The sequence below is a fragment of the Centropristis striata genome, chromosome 1 (genome assembly GCF_030273125.1).
Source record: "Centropristis striata isolate RG_2023a ecotype Rhode Island chromosome 1, C.striata_1.0, whole genome shotgun sequence".
In the NCBI taxonomy this organism is placed as follows: domain Eukaryota; kingdom Metazoa; phylum Chordata; class Actinopteri; order Perciformes; family Serranidae; genus Centropristis; species Centropristis striata.
Genome location: NC_081517.1, coordinates 8,457,202 through 8,469,683, shown reverse-complemented (window position 1 = coordinate 8,469,683; position 12,482 = coordinate 8,457,202). Strand labels below are relative to the sequence as shown.

General features: G+C 39.6%; 1 protein-coding gene across 1 annotated transcript in view; it reads right to left on the bottom strand.

Moving 5' to 3' along the window:
- LOC131968445 (voltage-dependent T-type calcium channel subunit alpha-1I-like) overlaps positions 1-12,482 on the bottom strand; it is a 76,908-nt gene that overhangs the window by 29,030 nt on the left and 35,396 nt on the right. Inside the window, exons 13-18 of the mRNA XM_059329330.1 lie at positions 10,461-10,616; positions 9,519-9,606; positions 7,722-7,912; positions 2,557-2,856; positions 1,923-2,023; positions 1,490-1,613 (exon numbers count right to left, since the gene is read on the bottom strand). Coding sequence (XP_059185313.1) covers positions 1,490-1,613; positions 1,923-2,023; positions 2,557-2,856; positions 7,722-7,912; positions 9,519-9,606; positions 10,461-10,616 — 960 coding nt within the window. The remainder of the gene's footprint in view (positions 1-1,489; positions 1,614-1,922; positions 2,024-2,556; positions 2,857-7,721; positions 7,913-9,518; positions 9,607-10,460; positions 10,617-12,482) is intronic.

Genomic DNA, 12,482 nt, shown 5'->3' with positions numbered 1-12,482 from the left:
AGGTTTTTTACAGTGTAAGGTTATTTGTATTGCATTTTTCAGATACAGTGCAACATCTAAAAAACACAATGAAGATGGAAATAATACTACAACACAAGGAATACAGTTTCTGTGCAAAATTACAGCAGTTAAATGTAGGTTAAAGTGTTTTCAACTGGTTATAAAACAGATACAAAATAAATACTGATGCCTCTATTTGACCTACATAAGCCAACAAGACCATGAGCGAGAAGACTGGTTATTTCTATATTATTCTTGTTGTCATTGGGTCAGATTCCCCACAAAATCAGATAAAACGATATATGGCACGCACATTGGAAGACTCTACATTATGTTTATATTTTCCCAGGCAAGTTTCCCAGTATGTTAGCCAGTTAAAATGAAGCAGGAAGAGATTCTTCATGAGAGAATTGATAATGAACAAAAAAAGACAAGACACGGTTTAACATTAAAATATATGAATTTTCCATGGTGGCTAAAACTTTGTTTCACCATCATTATTTTACAGTTGTTAATCTTATCTAGCCACAGATAGATACAACACCTCATTGCTATGCATTCTGCTAACAGCTGAGTTTAAAACAAAACAACAGCTTAAAAAATATGCTGTGTTTCTACATCACTTGCTTCCAAAACAAATTCACATGCTAGCCAGATCAAAATAATTACAGCGTTATTATGGATTATGGATATGGCAGTTCCAAACAACCCACCCTGCGAGGCAATGATTGGTCAGGGCCGTGCATTCTTCTGGCTTCACATTAACGTTAAAAAAAGGGTATGGAGGAATGTTTTCTCAACTTGCTGGTGGGTCAAGTTGGAAGTCACAGGGCTATCAAACCCAGGACCACGGGTTTGACACCCCGTTGTGTAGGGGACAAATGTATGTTTTGTTAAATTAAGTGTGGATTGGGGCGCCCTGTAGCTGAGGCTGAGGCACAGGTTTGATTTTCCCCTGCAGCCCTTTGCTGCATGTCATCCCGTATCTCTCCCCTTTCCTGTCCTATCAACTAAAGGCAAAAATGCCCAGAAAAATATACTTTAAAAAGTGTGGATTGGTGGGAAAATGGCAGTAACTTTAGGCTTAGCTTTTAATTATAATTAGGAAAGGGCTCATGTGATTTAATCACAGTTAATGAACAACTTCTTACAAATGTTAGCTCTTGCTAGCTTCCTACAAAGTGGAAAAGAAGATCCAATGCGGCGTCACGACATTGTGCAGAATGTAAGGTACCATGCTGACCAATCATATCGTCTCAGAGTGTGACTTTTTCTGAACTGCAGTGGGATCCATAATACCGCATCTTAACCACACATGGCAGTGGCGCTAGCGGGCATTACTGCTTTTGTCCACAGGGGGCGCCAAAATTAAAGTTCTTTGTTGTTGCTTGAAAGGTTCAGGTCAAAGATACATGTTGTTGGGCAGAGAAAACATATGTGTATGTACGGTATGTATATGTGTGTGTGTGTGTGTGTGTGTGTATGCTACCATGCTGTGGGGCTGTATGTCCGGCCTCTCCAGTGCAATCGTGATGCAGTTAAGGAAGATGAAGAGGAGGATGACGTGATCAAACATCTTGTGACCTATGACCCTCTGACACCAGATCCTGAACCTGCAGAGAGAAACAGAGAGAAGGAAAGAGCTTCATCAACTACTCCTCTATTTATTAAATGATAATTTGTACTTCTCACACGTTACCAACATCACTGAACATGCCACAACATAATGTATTTGTTTTCACTTGGACAGCTTTAATTGATAAAAATGGACGTTGTATTACTATAAGCCTTGGCTGAAATTTTCACACTTCAGCTGTGAATTTTCACACATGCTGTGGTTTAAGCCACCTAGGCCACTCGGGAGGATATCAGGGGCCGTGTGTGTGTGTGTGTGTGTGTGTGTGTGTGTAGTGTGTATTTACCGGTTGTGTGGAGCGAACAGATAGAGGGCCCACTCTTCATGCTCCAGGCACCACTGAGGCTCATATGGCTGCAGCAGCTTCTTCAGCTTCTTACATAAACTCTGGAAGGAACACACACACAAATTTGCATGGGATTACATGAGAATTACCTGTTTTTTTATGGTTGTTAGTTCATTTCCTGTATCATTATGTACACTCGGTAAACAAATAAAATCATGCAGTCTTCATTTTATAATCCAGAATCAAATTGAAACTGTTTGACTTGGTGGAAAACACTGAATTGCAGTCGTGACTCATAATGTCTCAGTACATAAAAATTCCAACACAGCACAAGTTGTTCAAACAATGTGCCCAATATTTCCTCCACCCTGCTCATAATTTAAATCCAGCTAATTAAATATTTTCAAAGTGTCGACGGGTACTAAGGTTGGAATGTATGCCTTCGCAAGATAATTAGCAGCAGTTTTTGAACTCTTGAACGAGCCGAAAACAACTTCTTTTATTAAGTTTTTTTTAACTGGAAATAACAAAAGTGGGACACCGTGAAAATGTCTTTTCTTGTGATCATCATGGACCATTTAAACAGACTAACTAGCTATATTTGAACAAATAACACCGAAGCAGAGAGCTGCACCTCCTCAATCTCTTCCTCCTCCTGGTCGACGTGGCAGTGCGTGGTCAGGGGAGCGTCTTCGGGGAGGTGGAACGTGGTGCCGTTGCAGTCGGGCGGGTGGAGCATGGGCACCTGCATGTACTCCGGCTGGTCCAGGGACTGCTCCCTGCTGCTGAAGTCCGAGCTGGTGTGCGTGTCGGACAGCAGGGACTCCATCTCCCCCGACTGGCTCTTCCTGTGGAGGCTGGGTGCTCGGCTGATACTGGTCCAGCTGGAGCGCCGGCTCTGAGGCCCGCCGTCCCACGTGGCCTGTGAGGGCAACTTTGGACAACAGGAGCAAATGGTTGGACTTCTGACAGATTTGTGAAAAAAAAATAAGTGCAAAACAATATTTAATTCTTGTTATGAATGTTTCACCAGTACAAGTGCTGTGGGGCAAATACCAGCCTGCACATTAGAATACACATTAAGGCAGTTTGATAAACTGAAATATGACCACCCCCTCTCCTTTCATGATTCGGTTTGATCTTATTTTTAAACAAATAAGCAAATGCACTCCGCCACCCCCAGCACCAATAAGAAGCATTGTGCTGCAGTGCGTCAACACGTGTGATTTACTACTTTTACCACAGTTAAAAAAAAGATCTGAATACTTCATCCTCCTTTTCATTAGTTCAAAATCACGTGTGGAAATATGACAGCGACAACAAGAGGTGTGGAGAGGAAGTTGAGGTGCCATGGGAATAGGGCTGCTGCTAATAGTCAACCTTAAAGCAGAACTATGCAGCATTTTCAACTTAATAAAACAGTTTAAAAATCATTGTGATGGTTAAGTGACCTATGTGGGCACAAATCTTGGCCTTCCCTGCAACCCCTGCCATCTCCTGGTGAAAAAACAAGCCTTGCAAGATCTGTACTAGCATCCCAGCACTGAAGGATTGAAAAGTCTCACAAGACTGAGAGGGAAAAAGAAACGCTTTATACAGCTATCGTGCTATCTTGAAAGCAACCACATTTGTTCAGGTCCACACACCCTCCCACTCACTACACTCTTTGAGTGAAAGACGTCTGGCTCCTCTGCCTCTGCAGGGATCTACGTCTCAAACTAGACTCTTCTCCTCTGTGGAGCCTCGGTGGTGGAACGAACTCCGGAACACCACCCGATCTACTGAGTCCTATCAATCTTTAAGAAGAGACTTAAGACCAACTCTTTACTGAATACCTTCACTCTTGATCTACACAGATGACAATAATAAGAATAAACTAGAAAATTTCCTCTGGGGAAATTCTGAAAGGGCCACGGGAGCTACTGCCGGTGTGTGTACACTATGATGAGATTCTTCAGAGATTTCAAACTATGCCCTTTAACCTCAAAGTGTGTGTGTGTGTGTGTGTGTGTAGCGAAAATCGCATAAACTTACCTCTGTGTGTGTGTGTGTGTGTGTGTGTGTGTGTGTGTGTGTGTGTAATTAAAATCACATAAAGTTACCTGTGTGTGTGTGTGTGTGTGTGTGTGTGTGCGTGCACGTGTGTTTGAAGCATGTGTATGCATGTGTGAGGAGTGTGCACACTTACGCGCATGTGTGTGTATCTGTAACTGTAATCACATCAAAGATCAAAGGCAATCAGATCAAAGCAATCAACAGAAATAACTGACACCTGTTCCGGCTCAGTGACAGCAGAGGTGGACAGCCTCTCAAATTCATATTCTGTAGAGAAAAGTAATAGCACACCGATCCCGATCAAACCGCACGTTTTGATATATAATTTGTCCTGCAACTCTTCAAGTTGTAGGACTAGCGGGACGAAATTGCGTCCGCAAGAGGAATAAGAAGAAATCCACAGTATAACAGCTTCGCCCAGAGCACTGGTCCCTACAGCTATTGCTGTATGGGACCAGTGCTCGGTGCGATTGCCCCGAGGCCCTAATAAATAAAATAAAACAAACTTTCGCATTGACGGCTAGCACAAGCTAAAAGCACTTACGTCCTAATGGACTCAAACTTAACCCACGGCACTTACTCTTGCTATGTTTCTTGACTTCATCCTTGCTTGTGTTGTATCAACTCTCAAATGTACGTCGCTTAGTATAAAAGCGTCTGCTAAATGACATTGTAGAATTGTTTTCAGTTAGCAGCTCGATTGCTATCGACTGTTAGGTTAGGTTGTTGCTATCTATGTGGCAAACTTGCCACACAACTGAGGTTATGTATTCATTCGCTATATGTCTCTTATATGGAACAAATACAGAATTGCATTTCACTTTGGGCCTTACGGTGCTCCATAATAACCTATGCTAATCACTCAGAACCGAGATGTTTCTTTGTAATGATGACAACATATGCACATGCCAGCAAAGGGCAACAGTATTTACAACAGTGTTCTGAAATAAAGGGGGAGTCCTGGGAGGCCTTTAATGATGATGGTATTTTGTAGGTGACTGGTTGGGCTGTAGGTAATGCAAAGATGGGTGTCTTCCTGGGGTGTCAGTCAAAACAAACAGTAGCCATCCAATGAGTTTAAGGATTTTACTTTGTAGTCAGAGGGATTAGGAGCGGCCTTTCAACAGATGGTCGAGCTCATTATTAGTATTTTGGCCTTTATGTGACAATGAGTCTACTGTGTTTGTATTAGCAAGGAGATCTATTGCAGCAAAAAAAACACTCCCAATTTCTGCTATTCTTTTTTTTTTTTACGCAGGTGACACAGCTTTATTTCTCTTAACACCCCACCAATAACAACCAATTAATCACCTCAGGGACAAAGACAAATCATAGTTATCGGCCCAGACACGACACATGCTCACACCTCACGCAACTTGGTTTATCTCAGCCAGTAACGCTTCTAGCTGCAGAGATCACTGTGTTTACTTTTGATAATAACATTAATTTCAATCTGCATGTTAAAAGTCTTGTTTTACCAAGTTAGCAGAATCTCTCAGATCCAGTCCTTCCTGTCTCAAAACAACTTGGAAATTGTCATTCATGCATTCATCACATCCAGTGTGGACAACTATGATTCAGTCTACTCATGCCTAAGCAAACCCAGCCTTTCTAGACGTCAGTTAATTCAAAGTGCTGCTGCCAGACGCCTCGCTAATTCTAACAAAAGAGTCCATATAACCCCAATTTTAGCTTCATTATACAGGCTACCTGTGCGTTTTAGAATTTATCATTTTTAAAGGCAAGAATGGGACTGGGCCCCCCAATACATCAATGAATATTTAATCCCATATGAGTCAAAGTGTAGCCTGAGATCCTCTGGCAGGTCCATTTCAGAGATTTCAAGATCTAGATTAAAAAACAGAGGCGACCAGGCCTTGCTATCAGAGCCCTGTCGCTCAGATATGATCTGCTGGAGGAGATCAGACAAGCTATCTTTGTCTTCTTTTAATCTCTTTTAAAACACACTTGAAATTCACTTTTACTAAGTTAATTCCTCACTCTGTCTGCCTAATTAAAATCCTATTGTTTAATATATTGTTGTTAACTGAAAAATTGTAAAGGTGCTTGACAAATAAAATGTATTATTATATTATGTTTAATATAAGCTTGATCAACAAATAATAAATGAGCATTATTCTGTGCACAGAGAGACATTAATGTAAATATATCTAATGTGTGAGAGAGAGGCGTAAAATGTGATGAAAGAAAAAGCTTTTTAGAGAGCAAATATATTCATTAAGCCTGAGTTCTGACAGAAAAACACTGTGCTTGTTCCACAAAAAAAAGCACTGTGCTGTGTGAAACCAGATTCTAACAGTCAATAGCACCTATGTTGCTTTGCAGGCAAAATAACACTGCAAATTAGTACCAACCACCTGAAACGGCACAAAAAAAAGTGCCGGGAAAACTTCAGTGGAAATTCCCCGTCACGATCTACTCAAACATCCGCAGCGTGAGAGAACACCATCACTGACAGCAGCGTGTAACCAATTAACAGGCGAGAACGGTCGAACAGAGCAGCAATGCATGTCACTCTTCTCTTCTGCACTGCACAGGTTACGCTCCCTGTCACGCCTCAAAAACCACATTTCTCTCCCGTGATGATTCTGACACACCACACGATCAGAGCTGATAGTTGCTTTGCTTGGATCCATTCTGCTGTTAAACATGTTGACACAGAGCAGCAAGACATGAGTAAATAAAACTGGTCGGTTGCTGGTTGCAAGATATTTGGCTTTTCCAATGTTCGAATGTAACTAAGTACATTTACTCAAGTTTTGTATTTTAGTACAATTTTGAGGTACTTGTACTTTACTTGAGTATTTCCATTTTATGTAACTTTATACTACATTACTTTTGAGGTAAATATTGCACTTTTTACTCCACTACATGTAGCTGGCAGCTTTAGTTTCCTTCCGGGTCGAGATTTAACATAAATAAACATGATTCATCTAAAGTGATTAGACTTTTTTTTAAATTAAACCACAAAAAAGTATATTAATTAGTTAATATTAAGCCCTATCTTTTCAAAATCAAAACACTGCATACATAGATGCATAAATACAAATAATGTAATAATATATTTAGAACATAAAACAATCTGAGTGGCTCCATTCTGCATAACAAGTACTTTTACTTTTACTTCAGTAAGTTTTGAATGCAGGACTTTTACTTGTAGTGGAGTAATTTCACAGTATGGTATTAGTACTTTTACTTAAGTAAGGGATCTGAATACTTTTTCCACCACTGGGCTTTTCTTAAAGTTTTATGAGGAAGGAAATGCATTAAAGTCATTTGTTAGGTCCTAAAAAATGTTCTGTTTGGTTGAGAAACAGTGCGAGTGCTTCTGTAGAGGGATATTTTCTCAAACATAAAACTTTACTAAATAATATTAAACATTCTGATACATTATACAAACCATGTATTGCATCATCAGCCAATTCTATAAATTAAACAGAGAAAATAAGGAATAAATGGGAATAAAATAAATAGCTAAATACCGTTCAGTTTCAGTCAAATGCTGACAATTATAATAAAAAAAGATGAATAGCTAACCCCATTTCTAAATCACGGCAATACATGTTTTTTGTAATAAATATTGTCTAAAAAAAGTTTTAATAACGACACAAATCAGACAGTATACAGTCATGGAAAAAATTATTAGACCTATTAGACTGTTTTGTTGAGAAACAGTGCGAGTGCTTCTGTAAATCAACTTTTTTGTGTGTGTCCGAGGCTCACCGGTGACCTTTGCTCAAGGCTGTGGATGTCCATGGAGGCAGCACTGGCCCGGCGTGACTGGCTGGAGTTTATGGTGGGCGTGGCGGCAGTGTGCGTGATGACCGGCAGCGGGGGAGGAGGCGGGTGAGGCATGGAGGCTTTTGGGTTCAGTAGACCGTTGGGGCTCAGCATCATGGCCTGGATCTTCAGCTCTGCACACACACAAACAAAGGAAACATTTTGTTTGAAGATAATTTCAGTTTATTTTCACTTGGGTCATTGTATTGGTTATGATTAGGGCTGTAGCTGAGTTTATGTCCAGTGTTCTTTTGTTTGTGCGAATACGACGACCTGAAGTGCAGTTTACATTTTATAAATTCAAGCAACAACAAGAAATTTTCATTTTGTGCTGATTTTGGCAACCCCAGTGGACAAATGGTGAGGAGGCTGGGACAAATCTTGAACAGCTATCTTTTCAAAGCATAGACTGTTTACAAGTAATGGACGCAGTCAACGTGACGTCACCCATTTGTTTGTTGACTGCCCGTTTGAAGTATGAAACTGTAAGAGACCATATTTGGACTGGGGAGGAGCGAGGGGTGGATCTATGGCTGGATCTGTCTGAGAACTGCAGACATTGCACTCATTGTGTTAGCGACCTGTCAATCACAAGGTAGCAATGCCCCAAATATTTTTTTTCATCATCATTTTTTTCTAAATGGGACCATTATTTACACTTTTAACATCACATTGTCTTGAAGAAGACTTGAAACCAGCAATTGAGATTGCAGTGTGCCACAAGCATTTTTACTGAGCTAATAACTCAAGTGAGGAGTAGTCTCATTTTGTATTGAGATAGATAGGACCGGACTTCTTTTGCAACAGACTATTGAAAGAATGCCTTAAGACACTTAAGACCCGGAGGTTGTCTCCTGATTCAAACGTGATTCTAAAAAGTTTTTTGGTCCTCCTCTATGATAAGTATATTAGAATAACAATAACTATGACATGCTTGATGAGTAACATCAAGTCCATGCTGGACCCCAAGGGCATTCCCAACCCATACAAGACTCTTCCAGACAACCTGAAATAATTTATATTCCAAGTTACTGCTAAATGTTATGAACTAACACTACTACTCACTGAGTAGCTTTAGTTCAATCAACTCCACTTAGCTCGGTGTGCCTGAATAACTTGGAACTGAGCGTACATCTTTTCCAAACTCATTACAAAGGCTGGCAAATCATTAGGCAAGAATGCAGTAAATGTTTTATTACATATGAAACAAAAATAGCTCATAAGAGTTTAATTTAAGAGCTGATATCTAGCCATTTTCTATGGTTTTCTTGATAATGATTTTGGTTATTATCAGGAAAACCATGGAAAATGTCTAGATATCAGCTCTTAAATTAAACTTGTATGGCCTGTTTTTGTTGTAATCATTATATTTGTCGAAACAAATGTACATTTAGTTGTACCAGGCATTAAAATGAACAAGAAAATTAAGAAAAAAAATGCTCTAATATTTTTTTCCATGACTATATGTACCGATGCGCCTTTCATAGGTCAATATCGGCCGATAACATCCGTCAACTGATGTATCTGTCGTCTCTACTTAGTGTGGTTCATTTCAAGGAAAATATGGCATCTATACCACACTGGATACTAGGTAACCTATCTTTTTATGTAATCATTTGAAAATGTGAACGACTGTTTTTAAAATCAAAAAAGTAAAAGTGGTTAAAGTAAAACCAATTTTAGAGAATCGTACCAGCTCTAGTACATGTTTCATTTCTAAGTTGATCTAAGAGTTTGTACCTGCAGCGTACAGCTCTCTCAACTTCTCCTCGTCCTCAAAAGAGAGCGACTGCCTCTCGTCGTCTGTCTCAGATCTGTTGGCATCGCCCTAAAAACAACAGGCACACATCACACATCGCCGGGATCACCACTATTATCATAATCATCATCATCATCACCACCTTCCCCTTTTTCCCTCTGTTTGTTGTAAGAGTGGAAATTATGAGAAAGTTGAGAGGGAAAGACAAAGAGCGGGAGGCAGACGGGCGAAGGGGATCTCCAGTGTTCTCTAGTTGAGTTATGTGCATGGCTTTGGCAGCGATCTCCTGCAGTCACGCCAATAAAGCTTTACTGAATTTAATTAAAATTCACGCCAGAAAGATGGAGGCAGACGGCTTTGGCAAAGGGTATCTGTATGTGTGTGTGTGTGTGTGTGTCTGTGTGTGTGTGTGTGTGTGTGTGTGTGAAGCAGAGAGAGAGAGAGAAAGAGAAACAGAGAGAGAGAGAGAGAGAGAGAGAGAGAGAAAGAGAAAGAGAGGGAGCAAGTGCTCTCTGATGCTGGAGATAAAAGATGAAAACTAAACAACAAAAGCTCACCAGCTGTGAATGGCAGGCGATATCAAACACATCCTACCCTGGAGAGTATTGTGTGTGTGTGTGTGTGTGTGTGTGTGTGTGTGTGTGTTTGTGTGTGTGTGTGTGTGTGTGTCAGTGAGAAAGAAAGAGAGACAAGGGTATAGAAAGAGAGAGAGAGATAGAGAGGAGGGGAGGACAAGGGGAGTAAGAACAAGAAAAAAGAGTGATGGATAAAGAGGGAGAGGGGAGAAACCACACAGGCAGGATGGTGGAGATTATTCTCTTGTAGGCAGCTTTGGTATCAACAGCACAACAGAGCTCAATTAGTCTCGTTCTCTCTGCCTCGTTCTCTAAGCAGCTCAAATAAAACTGCAGCTTTGCCCTTACTTCGGCCTGAAAGCCCTCAACCAAAATGGCTACGAGCAGGTTGAAGAGGACGTAGTTTCCAAAGGTCATCAGGGCGACGAAATAGAGGGCAGCCAGCGGCGTGGTGGAGGCCATCCCGTTATAGAGCACCGCGTTCCAGTCCTCCTGGGTGAGGATCTGCAGAAGGGAGGAGGAACGTATGTGAAACAAACATAAAAAAGGACCAGAAATGCAACCTGTCGTAAGTATAAGAAGAAGAATAACTCGGGAGGATTTCTTCTTTAATATCTCATTGTCAGTTGAACGGTAATGATGCTCATCAGTGTTAAATGAGCTCCTGTGGAGTGCTTGTTTCATTACTCTTCCTCCCACTCTGCTTGTGAAGCGCATCTTACCTGCCCACTGGGAGAGTTTTTGTATTTTGTTGAAATATCGAGTGTGAGCACTCCCCAAATTGGAGCAAATGAAATAACGGAGAATGCCGCCAGGGTGACTATACAGGTGACAGCAGCAGCTGCTGTAAGAATCTCATCCCAATTAATTCTCAAATCAAATTTAACAGCAATTCATCGATGGGGAGATTCCTCTTCATTAAATATTTCAGTGTATAAGTGCGTGCGTGAGTACACATCTGGACAGTTGTTGAAGTGTATTTTTATACAGTTATGTAAACAATTATTAGAGCATTGTTTTCTTCAATTGCTTGTTCATTTTAATGCCTGGTTACAACTAAAGGTACATTTGTTTGGACAAATATAATGATAACAACAAATATAACAGATATCTAGTCATTTTCCATGGTTCTCTTGATAATAACCATAATCATTATCAAGAAAACCATGAAAATGGCTAGATATCAGCTCTTAAATTAAACTCTTATGAGCTATTTTTTGTTGTTTTCATTATATTTTCATTCATTTTATAAATGTCCCTTTAGTTGTACCAGGCATTAAAATGAACAAGATATTAGAGAAAACAAGGGTGGTCTAATAATGTTTTTCATGACTGTACATTTACTTAATTGCTAATTTGAGGTAATTGTACTTGAATATTTACATTTTATGCAATTTTATACTTCTACTCACTGCATTTCATGTATCTGCAGATGTGTGTGTGTTGAAGGTTTGTGATGAACTGAAGGATAAAGTGTTCCTTTATGTTCTGAGAAATTTCTCCTACTTCTTGAGTCAAATAAACTCTTTAAGATCCCTCCCAGATCAGCTAGAAAATGCATCCTCACAAAGCTGAAAACGGCTGTTTTTCTACTCTACGCTTGTGAAAAATTGACTTTTCAGAGCTTTGTGGCTCTCACAGGACAGAGAAGCAACAAACAAATGATGATTTTACATAATGTGGTGCATTGCTGAAGATTAAACTACCCAACATTATATAAAACAGGTCAAATTAGCACAACCTTAAACATCTACAGCATCAAGAAAAATGCAACATACACATTATTGCAGCAGTAATATTAATCTAAAACATAAATCACAAATACATTTCCCTGCACAATGATTACTTTTTATACTTTAAGTATATAATACCCAACATAATTTTAATTAAATTAAGAGCTGTATCATCCATCCATATGATGATTTAACATCTTTCAAATAGATCATATCGTGATGAAATCATATATAAATATTTATTACAATCATCTAAATTAATAATAACAGACACAGATGTGTGGGATAATTTAACATCTTTCAAATGGATCATATCGTGATGAAATCATATATCAATATTTATTACAATCATCTAAATTAATAACAGACACAGATGTGTGCTTTTAATCCCCCCCCCCCCCGAAATCCTATATTTCTTTTCTTTAATTGATTCTTTAATTAATCTCAAGATATGAAATTATCTGCATCAGGATAGAAGATTTGGGGGATTTTGGTAACCCTTTACCTGCAGGAATTTTTGTTGTAGTGGAGTATTCTAACAGTGTGTTATTGGTACTTTTACTTAACCCATTGAAGCCTGGAAAGCGGATACGTCGTTTTGTAGTATTTGTATTAGCTCTCAAATACTTTTTGAATT